Below are 19,461 nucleotides of genomic sequence, written 5' to 3'. Positions count from 1 at the left end.
TTTTTTTTTTTTTTTTTCTGTCATTGCATGAAAACGGGGACTCTAGAATTTTGTCACTGGGATTCTGGCAAGCAGTACTTTGTGAATTTGAACTATGTCTGGTTTGACGAAGCCAACCTGCTTCATGATTTTATGGATAAGGCATTCAGAAACCGAAACTGACAGATTGCTTTCTAAGGAGAGCGTGTTGTGTCCTACCATGAGCGTGGCACACACCGCACTGGTGGGCTTAAGCTCTCTGGACTGACATCCCAGTGAGGTAAGATACTCCTTCATTAGTTCCTTATTTTGTAGCCATTACTGAATCACTGACACAATCTCTAAACTAACAATTCTCCAGCGGCCTTTAAACCAGAGTCACGCACCAGGCAGTAGTGTTTTTGTTGTTGTTGCCATGTTGTCGTGAAAGGTAACGAAATGCTTAAACAGGAGCTGGGAGACACAGCAATGTTTTTAACTTGCTGATAGACAGTACTTTTCCGCTCAGAGGCAGCAGCTCCTGATAAATTTGGCACTTCTGCCAAAAGCTACTAATTTCTCCTTCAGGTACACAGGAACATAGCCCTGTGGGGGTAACAGGTAAGATAATACAGAGCAATGCATAGTTAGCAATATGTTGCTATTATTAGCTGGAGTTGCTGGTTTTGTTTCCATAATAAATTTCATTTTAATTGAGTAAATAGATAAAAGGAATTTGGAGGCAATTACATTTTTATGTTTTTCTAGCTTCAAAACCAGAGTGGAATTTATCTCCACAATGGCATTTTACACATCTGACTAACTGCTTTGTCACCTAAATTTAAAAATTTCCACCCATGTCTATTTGGATGTGGGTTATTTCCCTGTGTTGTTTTTTTTTTCTTCAGGGGAGGAGGAAGAGAGACTATTTAAAAATTGAACTCACGTAGTTCTAAGAACATTCCTGCCTTGCCCCTTCCTCCAGTACTTCCTGGTTATCTTGGTTTGATCACTCTTACCATAAAGAACTTATTAATGTGAAGAGACAAATTATCAGCATTAAAGTGTTTTGCAATCTACAATTGCTGCAGGGGTAAGGGAGTCAAATGAGTGACTTAAATTTCCCAATCTGGTATGACTTAGGTTAGATACATAGTGTGTTTCGTTATTTTTAGATTCAAAAGAAGATGACTTCTAATAATACTTTCCCCACAGCATGTCCTTCATAGGTGTTTTTTATTTTTTTGTATATATGTAACATTTGTAAGTCTATATATTAAAATGTGCACACACACATTTCACTATCTTTGTAATGCATCTTTGTAAAGTTAAGCTTTTTAGGCATTAGGGAAGCAAGATCCGATGGTTCTGTGCCAAGTCAGGCCACGGAGCTGTAAGATGTCTCCTTACCTTTCCAGTATCTCTCGTACCTGCTTTGTTCTTGTCTCCATCGCTCTCTTTCAAACTCTCTGTGCAAGTCTGTTTTTCTCTATTACAGCTGTGCTTGCTGATTGTGGGTTTGTTAGGGATTTTTTGTTGTTTGCACTACTTGCTGTCTGTGCGTGAGGGTTCTTTGATTGCACATGCTTAAATTCAGTTAAATGGAGATCCTAGCTGATGTAAAGGAATACTGAGAATTCCTTTATCCTTCCTGTTTCCCCCATATGAAAGATAAACTCCCTGAATACCCGTGTATATCCTATGTTAAGTCTTTTTCTTTCTGAAACCTGCTTCTTGGAAACCCCAATTAATTTACACGCAGGAATTGTATCACTAATCCTGCCCGACAGCTCCCTGTAGCACAACAAGGCATGAATGGGGGGTGTGGAGTTGCCCATTCATTGTTCCCAGGTGAATGAGAACCCCCCCCAGATGATGAGTGTCTCCGGAGATGATGAGGATGGAGGGGTGTGAACCCCTTCATTCTCCCTGCTGGGTGTGCTCATCCTTTCACCTGGATGTGTTAAGAGCCTGTGATATCTATCAGACCGGCTCCAGTCTCAGGGCTTATCTACATCAGTGGTTTTAAAAGCGCGCTCTTCTGTCAGCATCGCTGCATCTGCACATTAAATTTTGCTAGCTTAAGCTGTGGCTTCGAGTAAGTTGGCAAAGCTCTCCAGTGCAGACTGGATCTCTCAGTACCGTGGGGTTTTGAGTGTGTTCCTCAGGCTGTGCAAATACAGGGATAAGATTTTGATGCCGCCAAGTTCAGGTGCTGATGCCGGGCGTTTGCTCCCTTTTCCAATGATTCCATTTCCTCAGTCCTGGCCTGCTCCTCAGGAGAAGTTCAGAATTTTCCTAAAAGTTGAAATGCTGTTGAATGTAGCTAATGCAGCTGAAGGAACTTCTCGAACATCCTAATATGCCACAGGGTCCTTCTTTCAGTTTAGGATGGGCATGAGCCTCTCTGCTCCATTGTGTAGATCAAGAAACCTTCCAGATCCTGCCTTCATATTGTGAACGCGTCTCGTGAATGTATCTCATCCTCTTTTTCTGTTTGCACAAAGAACCATCTCAAGACAATTCAGGAAAAAGTTAATGCTTGGAAGAACCTATACTGGAATGGCACGTTGTCCTAAGAAAATCACAAATAGTTTCATGTTAGGTATAACGCCATGTAAATAATGAGTTAGTGATACTTCCACTCTGTTTTATATTAAAATGGAGTTGGAAATATTTGAAATGGGATGGAAATTACCTGCTCATCCACCCAGGTAGTCCATATGGACTTGTCCGAGGCATCTTGACTGTTGCTGTGAGAGAGATTCTTTTCCTTGTTCTGCTTGTGCTTTCCTTGTCCTGTAAACGAGCTGCAGCCTGCAGTGTTCCTGGCTTTCAGTCTTGGACCTAAACTTGCTTGGTAAGAAAGACAATTACCTGTAGTTTAGTTCTGGCATAGCTGAGCTGTGGAGCTTCTCTACAAACTCATATTAAATCAAAAAGGATTTCGTTGGTAATTGTTAAATATTTTCATTATTCAGTTATAGCTAATTGCCCGTGTGTTTTGAGTTTAGTTTTGCATTTATTTTATTAAGAGACTTTTTTAAAGGATACAAATTGCCCATCCTTTAAATGTCACCTTGAGTTGGGTCACTGAAGTGAATTGTTACTTTTAGTTAGAGGGATTTTTAATCAATGATTGTACTAAGAAATTCAGAGTGTTATCCTAAGTGGGAATTGAAAGGATTTAAAGAAGCAACTTTCCTCCCCTCGGAAAGCATAATGTGAAGCTTCTCAACACTTACTGTAGAAGCTTGTGTGCTTTTTTTTCTTTTTTCTTTTTTCTTTTTTTTTCAAAATTGGGATCTTCATGAGATGAAGCATTCTTTACAAGTTGGGACTGGTTTCTCTGGGACATGAGCACAGTGGACCGGGTGCCAGCAGCTCGGATGCATCCGAGCATCTTTACAAGTTGGGACTGGTTTCTCTGGGATGTGAGCACAGTGGACCGGGTGCCAGCAGCTTGGATGTATCCGGTAGAAATTCGGCAGCGTGTGGAAGCACAGCTCGGTGCTTTACCTACAGGTAACACACACCAGCAAAAGAAGAGGTCAGCTTGAGGTAGTTTTCCGGGTACTTCCCCACCGTCCTGAAGGAGGCTTTTGCATTATTAAAGGTTAATTGTTTGTTCTCTAAATAAACAGAGAGGATTTGGGGCTGGTAGTCAGCTGGGGCTCTGCCAGACCAGGTTGTGTGGACACTCTCAGAAAGAAACATGGTCCTTTGAACAAAATTGCTGTGGGAGATCTTGTGTCTCACACAGTCAGCCAAAGAACTTATTTTAAAATGCATTATTCTTTTGTTTGCCCTAATCAAAGCCTTAGTTCTGTTGAAATCGGAGACAAAACCTGGGAGGTAAGAGCAGAATGGGGTGATTACAGGAGAAAGAGTTTTTGTATGACATTTAAGGTAAGGCTAAAAATGTGATGCTCTGAAAGGGATGGTTTGAAAGAGAGGTGGAATGGGGATTACTGCAAGGAAGTGATCCAGCAGGGCAAACAACCTCCAGCCTTTCCTGTCTGCTGATGTTGGCTAGCGCTGCAGAGGAGACAATTAGAGGTTGTGACAAGAGGATACAGCTTGTGCAGGGAGGGAAGCAGGAACCTGGGGAGTAGAGAGGGAGACGTGACAGCTGATGTAGTCTGAATAGATGGGACAGTTAAATACAGTAGTAGGGATTGCTAATGTAAACTTAATCAAGTTACACAGTGCTTTACTGCATGTTATGCAGGCATTAGCTAATAAATTTTCACTCTACGGTGTTAGGAGTGGTAAATGAATGTTGTGACAGGATGAGTCTACACTACTCCCCACGTTTCTGGGGGGATTTCTCATCATGTTTGGGACTTTTCTTATCTGTGTCTGTGTGGTTTTGATTTGTTGCTGTTTTGAGAAGGAAAGTCAGGGTGGGGAGGGGAGAGGAGGGCAAGGGGATAAGTTTGAACAAAACAGAGCTCTTGAGCATTAGAAAAATTGGCAGCATGCCTTATACATCTTACTACTCCCTCTCTATTGAGGTGAGTCACTAATAATTCTCCAGGTTTTGAGGCTGCAACAGTATCCTAATTATAGTGTGACTGGGACTGAAAATCCAGCTGCCCGTCGGTTCATTGTGAAAGAAAAACCTTTTTGTGAATGTGCTCTGTTTATGTGGAGTTTCAGCTTTGGCTACAAGGTGCTGTACATGGAACCAGAGGCTGATGGTCCGTGTGTATCCCGTGTCACAGGATCACAGCATTAGTGTCAGCTCCTACCCTTTGCTCTTCTTTCTTCCCTCTTTTGCACATCCTCACTGACACCCTCATTGCAGCTTCCTCAGGTCCTCCTTTCATTTCCAGACACCTTCACAAGGATATTTTCAGCTCAGTCCTGTGACTGTATGCCCATCTCTTGCATGTCACATGTAATATACTTCATTTCCCTTATAGTGACTTGAGAGATGTATTATTTTTGAAACCTCGCTACTGTCAAACTGTTTGAAATTAACTCTGAGTTGTGGAAGGGGGAGTTGAATGATGGACAGCCTGCTCAGATGGTGAAGCTGACACACCGATTGCTTTGTTCTCCAAACAGGAATGCAGAAGCCCTTGTGCTGTGCTCTCTGCTTGGGGACTGTTGCGCCTCTGCTGATGCTCGTGGCTTCTCACACGTCGTTCCTATGGCAGGTTCTCCACCCCACTTGTTTTAGTTTTAAGATTCCCTAGATTTCTGTGGCTTTGTTCCCAAACAGTGGACTGTGCAGAAGAGCTCTGAGCAGGTGCAGAAGTAAACTTGGGAGGTACGGTTCAAGAAGGAATCATACTTGCATAAATCAGGAGACGACTGAGATAGGTCGAGTAAGAAGACAGAGGGGGAAGGGAAATTCATGTCAAAAAGATAGCGAAGGGAAGGAGTTGGTGGCATAAAGGATGAATTTCAAGTTTAAACGAGTGGAGGAATGTATTTAGGACTTTTTAGTTGCTGCTGAATAATGAATTACCCAGTGCTGTCTCTCTCAGAATTTATTGCTTTCCTCAGAAGTAAATGAGGCACAAAGTTTCTCCCTTCTGAAGTTTTCTTTGTTCTCTTCCTCCACTCAGTTTTTCCTCTTAGACTCTTCTCTCTTCCCAGGCTTGCTGTGTCACTTCTCCTCCCCGGTGTTGCCATACTGGGTGCTAATTTTTCTGGCTGCCTCCGCCTTCTGTCCTGAGCTCATTTTGGTGTTCATTTTTAGTTTATACTGCATCATTTCTGCTCTCCGGAATTCCTCTGCCTCTCCATCTTTTCATCACATATTCTCACTGTCGTTCTCCTTGCAGGAGCACACCACGTTATTTTGGTCCTTGTGTTCCCTTTCTCACTCAGCTCTCTTGGCCCTTCAAGAAAAAACACATCTTATTCTAAGCTTGCAAACTAGAGCCAGACGTTTCCTCTCATGATCAGAGTTCACGACAGTTCCCACAAACCATTCCTCCCAAGGAGGCACAGAAATTGTTAGTGTAACCCTGTACTGAGTTCCTCTGAAGAAGCTCTTCTTCTTCACAGGGCAGTTTATCCAGCATCTTAGGCCTCTCTCCTCACAAACTGTATTTTTCTGCAGGGCCTGCTTGGTGACTTAATAGCCAACACAGCCCCAGGCTGTATCTGTGCATCCCAACTTAGAGCTATTTTCAGTTTTCTCTTCAGAAGTTTGCAGCCTTGCTGCGTGGAGGGCTTCCAGCCAGCAGGAATAGCTGTAGCTACATCTCAAATGTTGCGGTAGGGTCTTCATACCCTCACAGGAGAATGCCATCCAGAGAATAACAGAATCATAGAATGGTTTGGGTTGGAAGGGACCTTAAAGATCATCAAGTTCTAACATCCCTGCCCTGGGCAGGGACACCTCCCACCAGACCAGGTTGCTCAAAGCGCCATCCAGCCTGGCCTTGGACACCTCCAGGGATGGGGCAGCCACAGCTTCTCTGGGCAACCTGGACCAGGGTCTCACCACCCTCACAGCAAAGAAGTTCTTCCTAATATCTAGTCTAAATCTTCTCTCTTTCAGTTTAAAACCACTACTCCTTGTCCTATGGCTCCCCTCCCTGATCCAGAGTCCCTCCCCATCTCTCCTGGAGCCCCTTGAGGGACTGGAAGGGGCTCTAAGGTCTCCCCGGAGCCTTCTCTTCTCCAGGCTGAACTCCCCCAACTCTCTCAGCCTGTCCTCACAGCAGAGGGGCTCCAGCCCTCCCAGCATCTTCGTGGCCTCCTGTGGACCCGTTCCAACAGGTCCCTCCACTCCAATGGACACCGTCATCTCTTTCTGCCCATATGAGGGAAGGTGTCTGGTGTTCTTTCCTTCTTCCCCCAGTTTTAAGTTTTCTCCACCAGGTTTCAGTTTTAATTAATGGCAGCAAAATTGTGACACAAATCTCTGTTGACTAAGAAGCCCGCAGAACTCTTTATCTTGCTCATTTTCCTGACTCCTATTGCAAGAAACTTTAATAATGAACATAGAGCACATCTGTTTGTTGCTTATTCTGTCTCTCATGAAGGTGAGATTTCTATATAGACTAAAGTAACTTTGTATAAACATTACATCCTGAAGTGATGGTAGTTGGTGTTGATGGTAGATGGTGTTCTGTTCCCCAACTTATGCAGAAAAATACTTGAAGAATATGGAATATTTTTTACCAATTTCATTTTTCTTCTTTTTTTTTTTTCTACTCTTTCATTTGTAATTTAATTCTAAAATGTAGGCTTAGTTAATGACTTAAGGAGGCTTTTTTTAAATTTTAGTTTGTGAACTGTCTGTCTGGCAGGCCATCTGTTTCCCACTCCCCCTTAAGAATGCTGACTTCGGATGCATCCTCTCTAGGTCCTGTGCTGGAAGACAGACTTTTAATATTAAGAAGTGAGTTTCTAGATATGATGACCTGAAATATCCATGTATTAAGAGTCATCAGTTTGACTAATGGCACACTGTGGCTACAGATCATCCTAAGCACCTCTTCAAAGTGTCATTTTTCCAGCTCAGTTGATTTCTGACATATCTCACTTTATCAGCCATTGAAGTGGAAATTTCATCACTCTTTTATGCCTTTTGAGTTTTTCTTAGTATTTGTTTGTAATAGGTTTTATGGGTGATTAGTTGTGCGAATTGTGAGTATTTTTTAGTGGACGGGAGAATTTCTTAATTTCTGTTCAATTTCTGCATATTGGGCTTAGACTTTTTAATCTACTCGTTACATATATCAGCTAAATTTGCTTTGTTCTTTTGCTTTTAAAAGGCGTGCAAATACTATATCTAGTGCAAATTGTAACTAATGTAATATTTATATCAACAAACAATTACAAATTAAAAGGAAATTATGATTAAAATCAAAAAAAAGACACTTGCATTAACGTATCTATTCAGCAGCACTACTTAAATATTATTTTTAGCAGCTATTGTCAATGCTGAGACTAAGGCAGCAGCTTGATTTCCAGCCCATAAAATCCTCTGCTCTTATTTCAAACAGAAGTTCAAGCCTGTGTCTTCTCCCAGATGTCTTACCGTATTTTATGGCCCGTGTTTATGTAGTAGTGTATCATGAGAGAAAATTTGTTCCTCATCTAAGCAAGCATTCAGATACTGTTTGTATGAAAGGATCAATGTGGAAGGATCAATGATTCCTAATTTGTAATAATAGTAATTACTAATAAAAATAATAGTAATTCAATAATAATAGTAATGCAATAATGATAGTAATTCAATAATAATAATAATAATGCAGGCTTTCGAATGCAGCTGGGAATACTAGCGTTCTTAGGAATGCCTAAATGTTAGATTTGGGTGGTGGGAGGGAAGGTTGTGGTAATATTAGAGTTTCTTCCCCAGCTCAGTTTTGCCCACCTCGGGAAGAAGGGCTCAGCTCTGAGCCGTCTTCCTTCTCCTGCTGAGGCTGAGTAGGAGAGGGCTTGTTTGGCTTCTTCAGAACAGCGTGTCTTACTCTGTTACTGATACTCTGTAGTAGAGAAATCTACAAGTTTTATCCTCTCATTTTATGACACCTTTTCTATTCCAGCACTGTATATATTAAAATAATTACGTGTTATTCTCAGAACAAGTTCCATTTTTGCTTTTGAGATTTCTAAAATGGATATAAACATTGAAAGGGAATATAATACACACCACTGTAGATCCATAAATCGACCCTAGCAGTGACATAATCTTTTCTATACAATTATCTCTTCATTTTGGCAACAAACATCTTTTATCTCTTACCTTTTTACTACTTTGCGCCGATGTAGCTTTTTAGATATCAGAAGGCATAAAACATTGAGGTATGTTTAGACTCGTTAATCAGTTACCTTGGTGTTCATTGAACCAGCTTTAGTGCTGAAAGAAGTTTCTCGGAGCGAGGGGTGGGGAGGGAGCCCTGTGTGCACCAGGCAGGATTGCCATCCTCTTGCCAAACCATAATAACCCTCTGGGGAACCGGGAGTTGAAGCTGCCGAATTAAATGCAATAATTTTCCATAACAGTTTAAAAGGCCTGCAGGCATGGTAAAGTTGCAGCTGGGTGTTTTAGATAACACTTTGTAGCACGACCCTAAAGCCTCGTTTACATCTTGGCAATTAAAATATATACTACGTTTTATGTCTGTTGTACTTCTATATGGCAGTGTAGGGCTTTGGTGTTGAGGCTGGTTTTATTGTGAAAAAAAAAACAACCAAGGGTAACTGGTTTTTTTTTTCCTTGTCACTACAGTGACTTTATTTCACGTTGCAATAGGTGATTAAGAGGAACTGCTGAAAGGTTGTCCCCGGGGAATTTTAAATATGGTGTAAAACTTACACTGCTGTATCATTCAGCTTTGTCTGTGATTGAGATTTCGGTCATCAGAGTTCCCATGGTAGCTTCAACACGTGTGTGTGGATACGCCTTGTGCCCTGCTTTGGTGTTTGAACTTGGACTATTTAAAACACTTCGAGTAAGAGAAGTGTTTTACTTATTGGTTTAATTACTATTTGTACATACCTTATCTGGTTTGGTAATAAAATCATAGAATAGAATCATAGAATGGTTAGGGTTGGAAGGGACCTCAAAGATCATCTAGTTCCAACCCCCCTGCCATGGGCAGGGACACCTCCCACTAGAGCAGGTTGCTCAAGGCCACATCCAGCCTGGCCTTGGACACTTCCAGGGATGGGGCAGCCACAACTTCTCTGGGGGCAACCTGTTCCAATAAAATATTGTGCTAAATGGTGTTGGAAGTCTTCAAAGTAGCCTGGTACATAAAGGAATGAGCTCTGTGGTCCCAATGACCCGGTCACACACAATAAATGCTTCCCTGGTTCTCCTGCTTCCAGTCCAAATTAAGTTAAAAGAAATGTGTAAGTATTAGGGGTTTTTTAAAAAAGGCATCTCCTCTTTAGGGTTTTGAGCTGTTTTTAAAAATGTGGAGTGATGCTGGGAGGCTGCAATCAGTACTCAAATGGGCTGGGCATGACTCTACGAGAGCTGACATCTCAGTCTGGTGATTAGCGCACGCTCTCTCCTCTTTAATCCAGCCCAGGAGCCTGTGACATTGGACAGATCGCCCCAAAGGTCACGGGAGATCCCAATGCTCAGTGACACAGATAAACATCCTCAGTTTTTATTGCTTAGAAAAGCGTGAGACAGAAACTTGAAGTGCTGGTGTGCACCAGCAAAAGCTTTTTTCGATTTTCTTCAGAATATGCAGGCTATTTCACGTTACCCTTGTAATCCAACATGGAATAGCATTTAGCGTGGCTGTTTTGACATCCTTTTGTGAATGGGTGAGTTAGTAGTTCAATAGCTTTGTAAATATTGCTCTATGAAAATTCTTTCCTTTAATTGGAGCGAAGCTATTCGACGGACCATAAATATTGACATATGGGCAAAAATTACTTGCAGACGAAGGCAAGTGTTTTTGTAACATGTCACAAAATAAATTTAATTTTATTTGGTTTAAAATTTTAATCTGATTTGTCAAAAAAACTGTTCATGCATCAAATTAGTTGCTGTGTTCCCTTGAGTTTGTATTGTACTCATTACCAATATTTTCGTCTGAGCTTCTTCTAAGGCATAGTAAAAGAAAACTAGTCAGTGCATTCGGGTAATTCCCCCCGGGATGCAGCTTTTTTGTTACAATAAACAGAGGAGAAGAAAAAATGAGATAGGTTCAAATTTGTGCAACAGTGGTTCATTTAAATCTGACGACTTGAGTGGGAAAACTTGTTAATATTTTAACTACAGTGATCTTTGTAAGAAAGGCGCTGAGCAGATGCAGCAACTGACAGTTTGGGGTTTTTTCTTAAAGTGTTCTTCTCAACCACTGAAAATATTTCTCTAAAATTGCGGGTGAGGGGTGTTTTTTAAAAGGGGAGGGATTTATGAGGGGACAAGTCAGTCCTGCCCAGTCCTGTGACTGTAGAACATCCCACCACAGTAGCAAGTCTTACAGTTCTGCTCTTGTGAAGCCATCTGCAAGTCTTCCTTGGCTTGACTTGCCATTGCTGGCTCATTGCATGAGCTTGAGGATGTTAAGTGGTTCCTAAAACTTGTATCGATATACTAATTATTTTCAAATTTTACTGGAGGTAAACCAGGTGTTTTGTGTAGTGCCAGATTCAAAAAGATCAGCTTCTTAAATCTTGAAGGTAGATTTTTTTTCTTTAATGCCCACAAAAAAAATCCACTGGTCTTCATTATTCTGACAGTGTAATCACTGTTAAAGTGTCTCCATAATGCGGTGCTATTAAACAGCTTGTATTTTTTTAACCTTTTCATTCTTTGCCTGGAGAGGCAATAGATAACCCAGAAAACTGCCTTTTGAAGTTTTATTGAATTCATTGACTTCCGTGGGAAGCAGATCAGTACTTCCTCGTGCTACATCACGGATTAAGTCTTTGAGCATTTTAGCTCGGTGTAGTGACAAAGTATCGTGCAAAGAAGGGTTTGGTTGTTTTTTGGTCTGGAGCTTTTTTTTTTTACATCATAAAGGAGTTTGGAAACATTAAAAAAAAATATCAGAATTATTTCATCTTTGATAATGAATAGTTTATGTCAGTTTTTCCGTGGCACAATTTAGAGACATTATGAGTTAGTGGCTCCTTAAAGTCTTGAAGCACTTACGTGAAAGGGGAGATATACTTCCATATGAAGTCTTCACACTGCAAAAGAATACCTATGTGTATCTGTTAATAAAGATTTTTTTAAATCACAATTCAGTTTAGTGTTAATAAAACACAAGGTTTATAAACTGTCTAGAATTTTTTTTTTTTTTTTACATGGAGAGGACTTTCAGGCGTTAATCAACCAAATATTTTAAAACCTACTTGTTTCATACTAATTAAAAAGATGTGCTACTTGGGCATGCAGACATCTAAATAGCCATAAATTTAATAAACTTCTCATATAAAACTTTGCTTTTTCTGATCATGTACAAATATTTCAGTTTCTTTTCAACCACTTAACATTTGAAAAATGTAATAAATATAGAAGAGAGTTTGCTTTAATGGAAGGCTTTGTAGCTTTGTCTTTTAGTCTAAATTGAGATCCACACAGGTCAAGAAATGCAAGCGCTTTTCAAAGAATTTCAAAACAGAACGATAAAAGACCGGCTGCCGCTCACAAACTTGAATTACGGTTCTGTAGTAAATTAAATACTCTCCAAAAATCTTTTCAGGAGTGACAACTAATTAGTTTGTTTGATATTAAATGTTTAAAATGAAATAGTTGAAGAAGAGTTCTAAAGCAGCCTTGGTTTTTGCCTAGCGGAGTGCAAATGGAGCTGGCTGCTGCTTTGGGATTTGTGCTGTAAACAGTTGGCGTGGTTTCAGCTGGGATGGAGTTAACTTTTTTTTTTACTGATGGGTGGTGTGGTGCCGTGTTTTGGATTTGGGATGGGAATAGTGTGATTGGGCATCAGTGAGTTTGGTTGTTGCTGGGCTCTCCAGGCCTATTCTGCTCCTCAAACCACCCCACCAGGAACAGGTGCACAAGGAGTTGGGAGGGGACACAGCTGGGACAGCTGACCCCAACTGACCACAGAGATATTCCATGCCATGGGACATCATGCTCAGTGTATAAAGCTGGGGGAAGAAGAAGGAAGGGGGGGATGGTGGGGGTGATGGCTTTTGTCATCCCAAGTCACCTGTTACACATGGTGGAGCCTTGCTTTCCCAGAAATACTGAACACTCACCTGCCCATGGGAATCAGGGAATGAATCCCTTGTTTTGCTTTGCTTGTGTGAGTGGCTTTTGCTCTACCTATTAAACTGTCTTTATCTCAACCCACGAGTTTTCTCACTTTTACTCTTCCAATTCTCTCCCCCATCCCGACTTGGGAGGAGGGAATGAGTGCCAGCATGGTCCTATCTGCCAACTGGGGTTAAACCATGACAACTGTCATTTTAATTCTACATCACAAAGGACTTGACTGATAGTACTTTGTAAAATAATAAGCTGTGGTATTTAAGTAGTTTAAATTGAGGGGAGCACCCAGGAGAAAGTTCTTGAGACAAAGGAGAGAACTCTAATATATAAGGTGTTAGACAAGAAATATTGAGGCCTCAGTTAACAGATGCAGTTGCAAAGTACTGAAATCATCTGAACTGTTCTTTATTTAGATGTTTTGCCAGTGATAAAAATTGTATTTTTTATTTTAGCACTTTTCTTTAAAAAACAAAAGCAAACTTTCCAAACTATTTTGTACTCTGTCAGAAATGTAGACATTTTGGTCAAGTGTGCAGGACCCAAGAGATGAACTTGAGAAGACTCGTTTTGAAAATGGAGTAAGAAAAGTGAAGAAAAATAAACAGTAATGGAAAAAAGATTCTTACTGTAATATTTTTGGTCAAGTGTGCAGGACCCAAGAGATGGACCTGAGAAGACTTGTTTTGAAAATGGAGTTAAGAAAAGTGAAGAAAAAGAAACAGTAATGGAAAAAAAGATTCTTACTGTAATACTCCTTAAAAACTTGAGGGAAGGAAAAACCTCTTTTGAACTGTCACTTACAAATCAAATAGTTGCTTACGTTCTAGCACAAGTTATATATAATATAGTGCCTTGGAGAAGTCTTCCTGCATATCACCTAAAATGTTTTGGTAGCTTGCTGTAAAAGTATGTGTATATGTTCTTGATGAGACTAATTTTCTTAGAATAGAAATGACAATAAAAAATTTGTACAAGTCTGTATACAAAAAACAGGCATTAAAACCAGAAGTTCCTGACAAGCAGAAGGAAATCAGACTTGCTGTTAAAGCATGCTTCTTTCTCAGGGGAAAAAAATAGAAAACAAGTTACCTACAGATAGACTGTAGGCGAGTAATGTGTTCTTAAAGCTGAAAAGCTACGGTTTTTCTGCCCTGTTCTCAGTCTGCTTTTGATCTTCTAATCTATTGTATAAAAATGAGCAGTATTGTGTTGTCGTTCACAAGAATTTCTTTGCTAATTTTTTTGATCAGGGTAGCTCATGCATGAAACTCAGGGAAGTCTTGCCAGTGTTCCAGAAACGCGTCCCACCTGTCACTGATCAGATCTTTTCTTTCTCTTCCAGGTAGTTAGGAAGCAATCACAGCAATTAGAGAACGTTGTAACACATGGGCGGTTGTCTCTCTGATGTTGTTACAGGTGAATGTAAGCTGAATGTAGAGAAGACTTCCCAATAAGCTGGACTGATGTGCGCAGAGAAGGAATGAAGTATGGATGTGAAGGAACGTAGGCCTTATTGCTCCCTGACAAAGAGCAGACGGGACAAGGAGCGGCGCTACACAAATTCTTCCGCGGAAAATGAGGAGTGCCGAGTGCCTACGCAGAAGTCTTACAGCTCCAGCGAGACCTTGAAAGCTTTTGATCATGATTCCTCTAGGTTGCTGTATGGAAACCGGGTAAAAGATTTGGTCCACAGAGAAGCGGATGAATATACCAGACAAGGTAGGCAAGATGTTTTAATTCAGAGCGTGTCATTCATTAGTATCAAGCGACGAGGCATTCTTGCTGCATGAAGAGTATGTTACACCAATTTCATCAGCTTTAGTAATACTTTGCACACGTAGTACACTTCACTTGTGTCTCCCTGAATGGTTTACAAAGATGGGAGAGCTTTATGTACCACCTTTGAAATAAATAACACATGATGCACAGGAAGGTTAAGTGAACGGCGATGGGTCAGAGATACACATGATGCACAGGAAGGTTAAGTGAACAGCCCAGATTGGGTGATGTGTCAGAGCCAACATTGCAAACTCAGGTGTGAAGTATTCAGGCCTTACAGTTTAAAAACTAGACCGCCAGCCTAAATTCAACTCATTAACAGATTGCCCAAAAGTTTGCCATTCCAGTATACCTAAAATGTAAATAAGCTTCAAAATCAATCAAAATAAACAAATACAGCTGTTCCAAGAAGGCCAAACCCTATGAACAGGTTTGGGGAAACATAGTGTGTGCACATATGAATAATGCATTAGCTCAGTGCCTTTATCTTTTAACTCACAAGGGGAGGAACAGAGCTCTGTACATTGGGATTTGCTGGGAGATTTTTTTAGTGGATATCTGTGATATCGAACCAGCTGGTAACAGGTTGCTAGAGCTCACTGTTGTATTTCTGAGTACAGAACTGGAGAGACAAGAGAGATCTAAAATATCCATGGAGATGCTCAAAACCTGCCTGGATACAGTCCTGGGCAACTCACTGTAGCTGCCTGTACTTCAGCAGAGGGTTTGGACTAGATGATCTCAAGAGGTCCATTTGGACCTCAGTGATTCTGGGAGATTGCACTTGGCTCCAGTTAGGGTTAAGCTCTCATGCATCACCCTTGGATTCAACTTTTTAGTCTCTGGAATTAGCATTTCTACATTTCCAGAACTAAACTGCTTAATATAGGAGGGAAAAAAAAAACAGTACTGCAGCCCAGCTATCTGAAAGGATAAAGCTGGGCCAAGAGCAGACTTCAGTCTTCTGTATAAAGCTATCTTCTTTTTAATGAGGAAACAAGAACAGATTTAGGGGCAGAAAAAGAAACCTTTGTCCTTCTGATGAAGTCCTTAGTTTTAACGTTATAAATGTTTAAAAATATTTTCCCCATTGGTGGTTTTAGTTTGATCCAGGTAGAATAACTTTACATTAGACTTTGAGCTGGGTAAATGGTGTTGGCTTTTTTGCCTTCAAATGTTTGCAAGGGAAATAAAAATATTTCTCTTAGGCTCACACAACTGAGGCTTGTTGCTACCGTAGTCTGTCTGCTTTCTGCTGGGTATTTTTGGTTTCTGTGATGTCTTGAAACTTCAGGTCATCACTACTTTCTAGTTTTTAAGTCTTTAGTCACCTTGTTCTCATTACTTTAATGAGGTACAATCAAGAGGAAGTTTTCTAAGACCTCTACTGTGGCAGCTTTCTTATTCCTAGTGACAAAATTGTGCCAAAATAGGCACCATTTATGTAATGGATTCATAAACTATTGCCTGAGTAGGGTAGTATTCTTTTAAAATAGCAATAATGTAATGGAAGCAGCTATGTAGTCTGGCATGTCCTATATGACGGTGCACTGGGGTTTGGGGTTTTTTTTTTGGTCTTCATTTTCTTCAGAAAAGCACATAATATTTAACTAATACTCATTGCCCAATGTGCAATAAATTGCACGTCTATAGGCCTAAAATGGCAGTCTGGGAGGTGTAGTGTCGTCTTCACCTTTTACTGAAGTAAAAGCTGCCTGTTTGATTTTCCTCATCGTCCTTTGAGTTCTTTTTGTACGGCTTATTGGCTTCCTCTAATGTCTGCTGGTTTAGCACCTTTGGGGACTACCTGCAGGTTTGATGGGGTCAGGTTATAACGGGCTTGTTTTGCAGTCTGAGATAGCATGTTCCTTTGATTCTTCTTTGACTGAGAGAATTTACTGCTTCTGGCATTGGAAGCATTTTGTGGAAAAGGTGTTCAAGGTCATTCCAAAGGTTTTTAAATAATATATAAAACACGCTTCCCTGTATTTATTTATTTTTTCTCCCTCTGTCTAGAAATAGAGTGCAGATATGTGGCTTTGTTGACAGTCTAATTACATTCTAGCCTGCTAAATCAACAGGAAATAAATCTATAAGCAAAAAAATTTCAAGCTTTAATAAATACCTTTAATTGGAAATTAATTTTTAAAATTAATCATGACCAGTGTTTCACTTTTTTTTTTGCCCAGACTCTGTAAAATACCCATATTGAATTTCCAGTGTCCACTGGAAAGCTACTGGAACAGTTACCTGAGTTTCTTGCATCTCTTAAATGTGGCACAATTAAACACCTCAGTGTGTTTTTGTGGCCGATACTTTGGAGTAAAGCCCTTCAAAGCTTTTTCCTAAAGGATCAGAACATTTCCACCTCTTCTCCCTGAGTTGCCTCAGTACATGTCTTTGTGCTTCCTGCTTCCCAAAAATCCCGTGGTAGGAATTCAGAAAGGGATGCTGCCGTGGGAGATACATGTGCCCTGTTCAGTGGTAGCTTTATCCAGAGAGATATTTATCCAGAAGTAAAGATATTTATCCTTTCTTCTGGAGAGGAGATTCTCCAATTGTCAGTTCCAGTTGCAGAATCTTTTTCCTCCTCTGTTGAATTTCTGTTGCTTGAGATTAATTCCATAAATATAAAGAAGAGCCTAAAAATGCATATATTTTTAATTGTAATTCTAAAACCAGCATGTAAAACATTTAGTAAAATATTTGAACATTAAATTATTATTTAATTGGGATTATGTTGTTAATTTTGAAAGCCAGTTGACAAGACTGGAAGAGCAGATGTGCTTGTTTAGGAAATTGTAATTTGATCTTGGGGTTAAAGTCTTTAGATGGGGACTATTTAGCCTTCTATTTTTTAGAGCTTCTAACTTAGTTACTTATTTTCACTTTGTTGTTAATCCACACATAAGATTAAAAAAAAAAATGGTAAGCCTATGAATAATTAAACTCAGCACCCAGTCATATAAATGAAGACCATGAACTTTTTCTCTTTAAAAGTATTTTTAAGCTAGATACTCCATTTTTTATTGCGTGTTTGGGAAGACTCCTAATCTCATCCTTGACAATGGGTGAAGCACCGTGACAGACTATTTACTTCCAAAGGGTATGATATTTTTTGCTGTTTGTGTGTTAGGGAGGAAGAAAACACCTATTTTCTTGGGCTTTGAAGTATCCAACTGTAATGAGCAGCCTGATTTAAATGTACAGCTTCTCTAATTGAATTCAGCTACTTAAATGCTTGTATTTTGCACTATGCCCAAGTATCTTGCTGAATTCAGGATTAAAGCTGACTATATAAAGTTGAATTTCTCTGTTGTACAGAGAGAAATTCCTGTGTTTACAAAATTAAACTGCTGTGTGAAGTGATACAAAGTACATAGCAGTCTCCCAGGCAAAAATATCTGAAAGTGTGACATGACTATGGAGTGGGAAGGATTGTAGAAATATAAAAAGTAAGTTTTATTTTTGTAAATTACATTTGGATAACGTAATTGGAAGTAATAATAGAACAATATGAAGAGAATTTGATGGAGATCACAAATCAAACCTGGACTCACAAGAACTGAAAAACTTTTTTATTAAGTAAGAAAAATAGAGGCAGGCAAAAACTGTATTTTATTTTCCATCAGATAGATACATGTTAAAGGGAAGTGAAGAATATGTAACACCTCTTAAGCAGTCGTTGTTCCATTTCAAAGAATGTTGATGTTGCAGGACAATATAGTGATTCTATAGAGAGATCCACATCTGATGTCAGTGAGTTTTTGCACGGGAGGAGGAGGCGGCTGATCCGTGAGCTCAGGTGGCAGGATCTGCACGTCTTCATGTTTTCCTACAAAACAATCACAGCACTGTCTGTGAGCTGTGTGAATTGAGAAGCTGAGCTGCAGGACACCTTTTGCTAATAGAAGACTCGATGAGGTAGTGCAGACTTTGTTAAATTTTTACCTTTCTGAGAGCTTGAGTCAGCTGTGGTTTAGCCTGCAGGTAGAGTTATCTGGTCTTTCTAACTGGCAGTGAGGATGAGTTCGCCGTGTTTATCAATCAGAACAATTCATTGTCAGCCAAGTCCCAACTTCAATTTATTCTCGTGCTACCCCTGCAGTTTTGCAGGAGAAAGTAATTGTATTGCATCGTTTTGTACCTTTACTCTTCCAGGATACTTACGTGCCTATATTAGATTAAATGCCCTAAATAACTCCGTGCAGCTGTAAAAAGAGGGACTGAACTTAACCAAACAAGCAAAGAAAAAGAATTTCTTTCCTTCACAATATGCTGGGTTACTGATAGCAGGCTGCTGAAAAGCAAAGCCATGTACAGCACGTTGCAGTGCGTGGATGTATCGTAGCTGGGGTTCAGCTGCCACTCCCGTGACAATTAGATTTAGACGTTAGAAAAATCTCACCATTCAGTGAAAGAGGGACCTGAAACGGTGATATATGGGGTTCGACAATTTTATTTTATTATTTAAGGTATTAAATACTGTCAGGGATATATCTTTAAGACTTCAGAAACCCGAAACATTAATTGCAACTTTTGTCCTACTGTAATACGTCTCCAAAGTCTATTGCTTTCAAATACTAGCTGCTTAAAATGAGTTATTTGGATAGCAAAATGTTTAATCTTTTTAGTCTCCATAAATGTCAACTGTAGGATTAAAGGATTTAAATGGACATGTTTTTAAACCAAAGGGTTGAGTACTTTAGACTTACCTGTCGGAAGCAGTGAAAGGATAGATATATAGGACCATTTTTGACCTTGCACTCCCTTTGCCTTATTGATGAGCAGATTTTGACTATTGAGGAGGCAAGTGTTTCTCAATAGAACTGAATCAGCCTGCTTTGCAGATTATTTGCAAGAAGGTATGAAATAATATATAAGTGCCTTTGTGATCTCTTGATGAACAAATTAATCACCATTCAGTGACATGGCAGGCGCTGTCCCTTAAAATCTGAGGCAGATATTAGAAACTAGTGTCTTATGTTCCTGGCTGCAGTGCAAGATGTGTCCTGATTGTCATCATGACAGATACTTTTTTC

General features: G+C 40.0%; 1 protein-coding gene across 1 annotated transcript in view; it reads left to right on the top strand.

The window, feature by feature from the left end:
- The window catches only part of TENM3 (teneurin transmembrane protein 3), a 1,441,984-nt gene that overhangs the window by 1,076,056 nt on the left and 346,467 nt on the right, over positions 1–19,461 (top strand). The window contains exon 10 of the mRNA XM_014945587.1: positions 14,057–14,359. Within this exon, the coding sequence (XP_014801073.1) occupies positions 14,128–14,359 (232 nt within the window). The 5' untranslated portion in view covers positions 14,057–14,127. The remainder of the gene's footprint in view (positions 1–14,056; positions 14,360–19,461) is intronic.

The sequence above is a fragment of the Calidris pugnax genome, unplaced genomic scaffold, assembly GCF_001431845.1.
Source record: "Calidris pugnax isolate Ruff unplaced genomic scaffold, ASM143184v1 scaffold58, whole genome shotgun sequence".
NCBI classification, from domain to species: Eukaryota; Metazoa; Chordata; class Aves; order Charadriiformes; family Scolopacidae; genus Calidris; species Calidris pugnax.
This window is presented reverse-complemented; position numbering and strand designations above follow the sequence as displayed.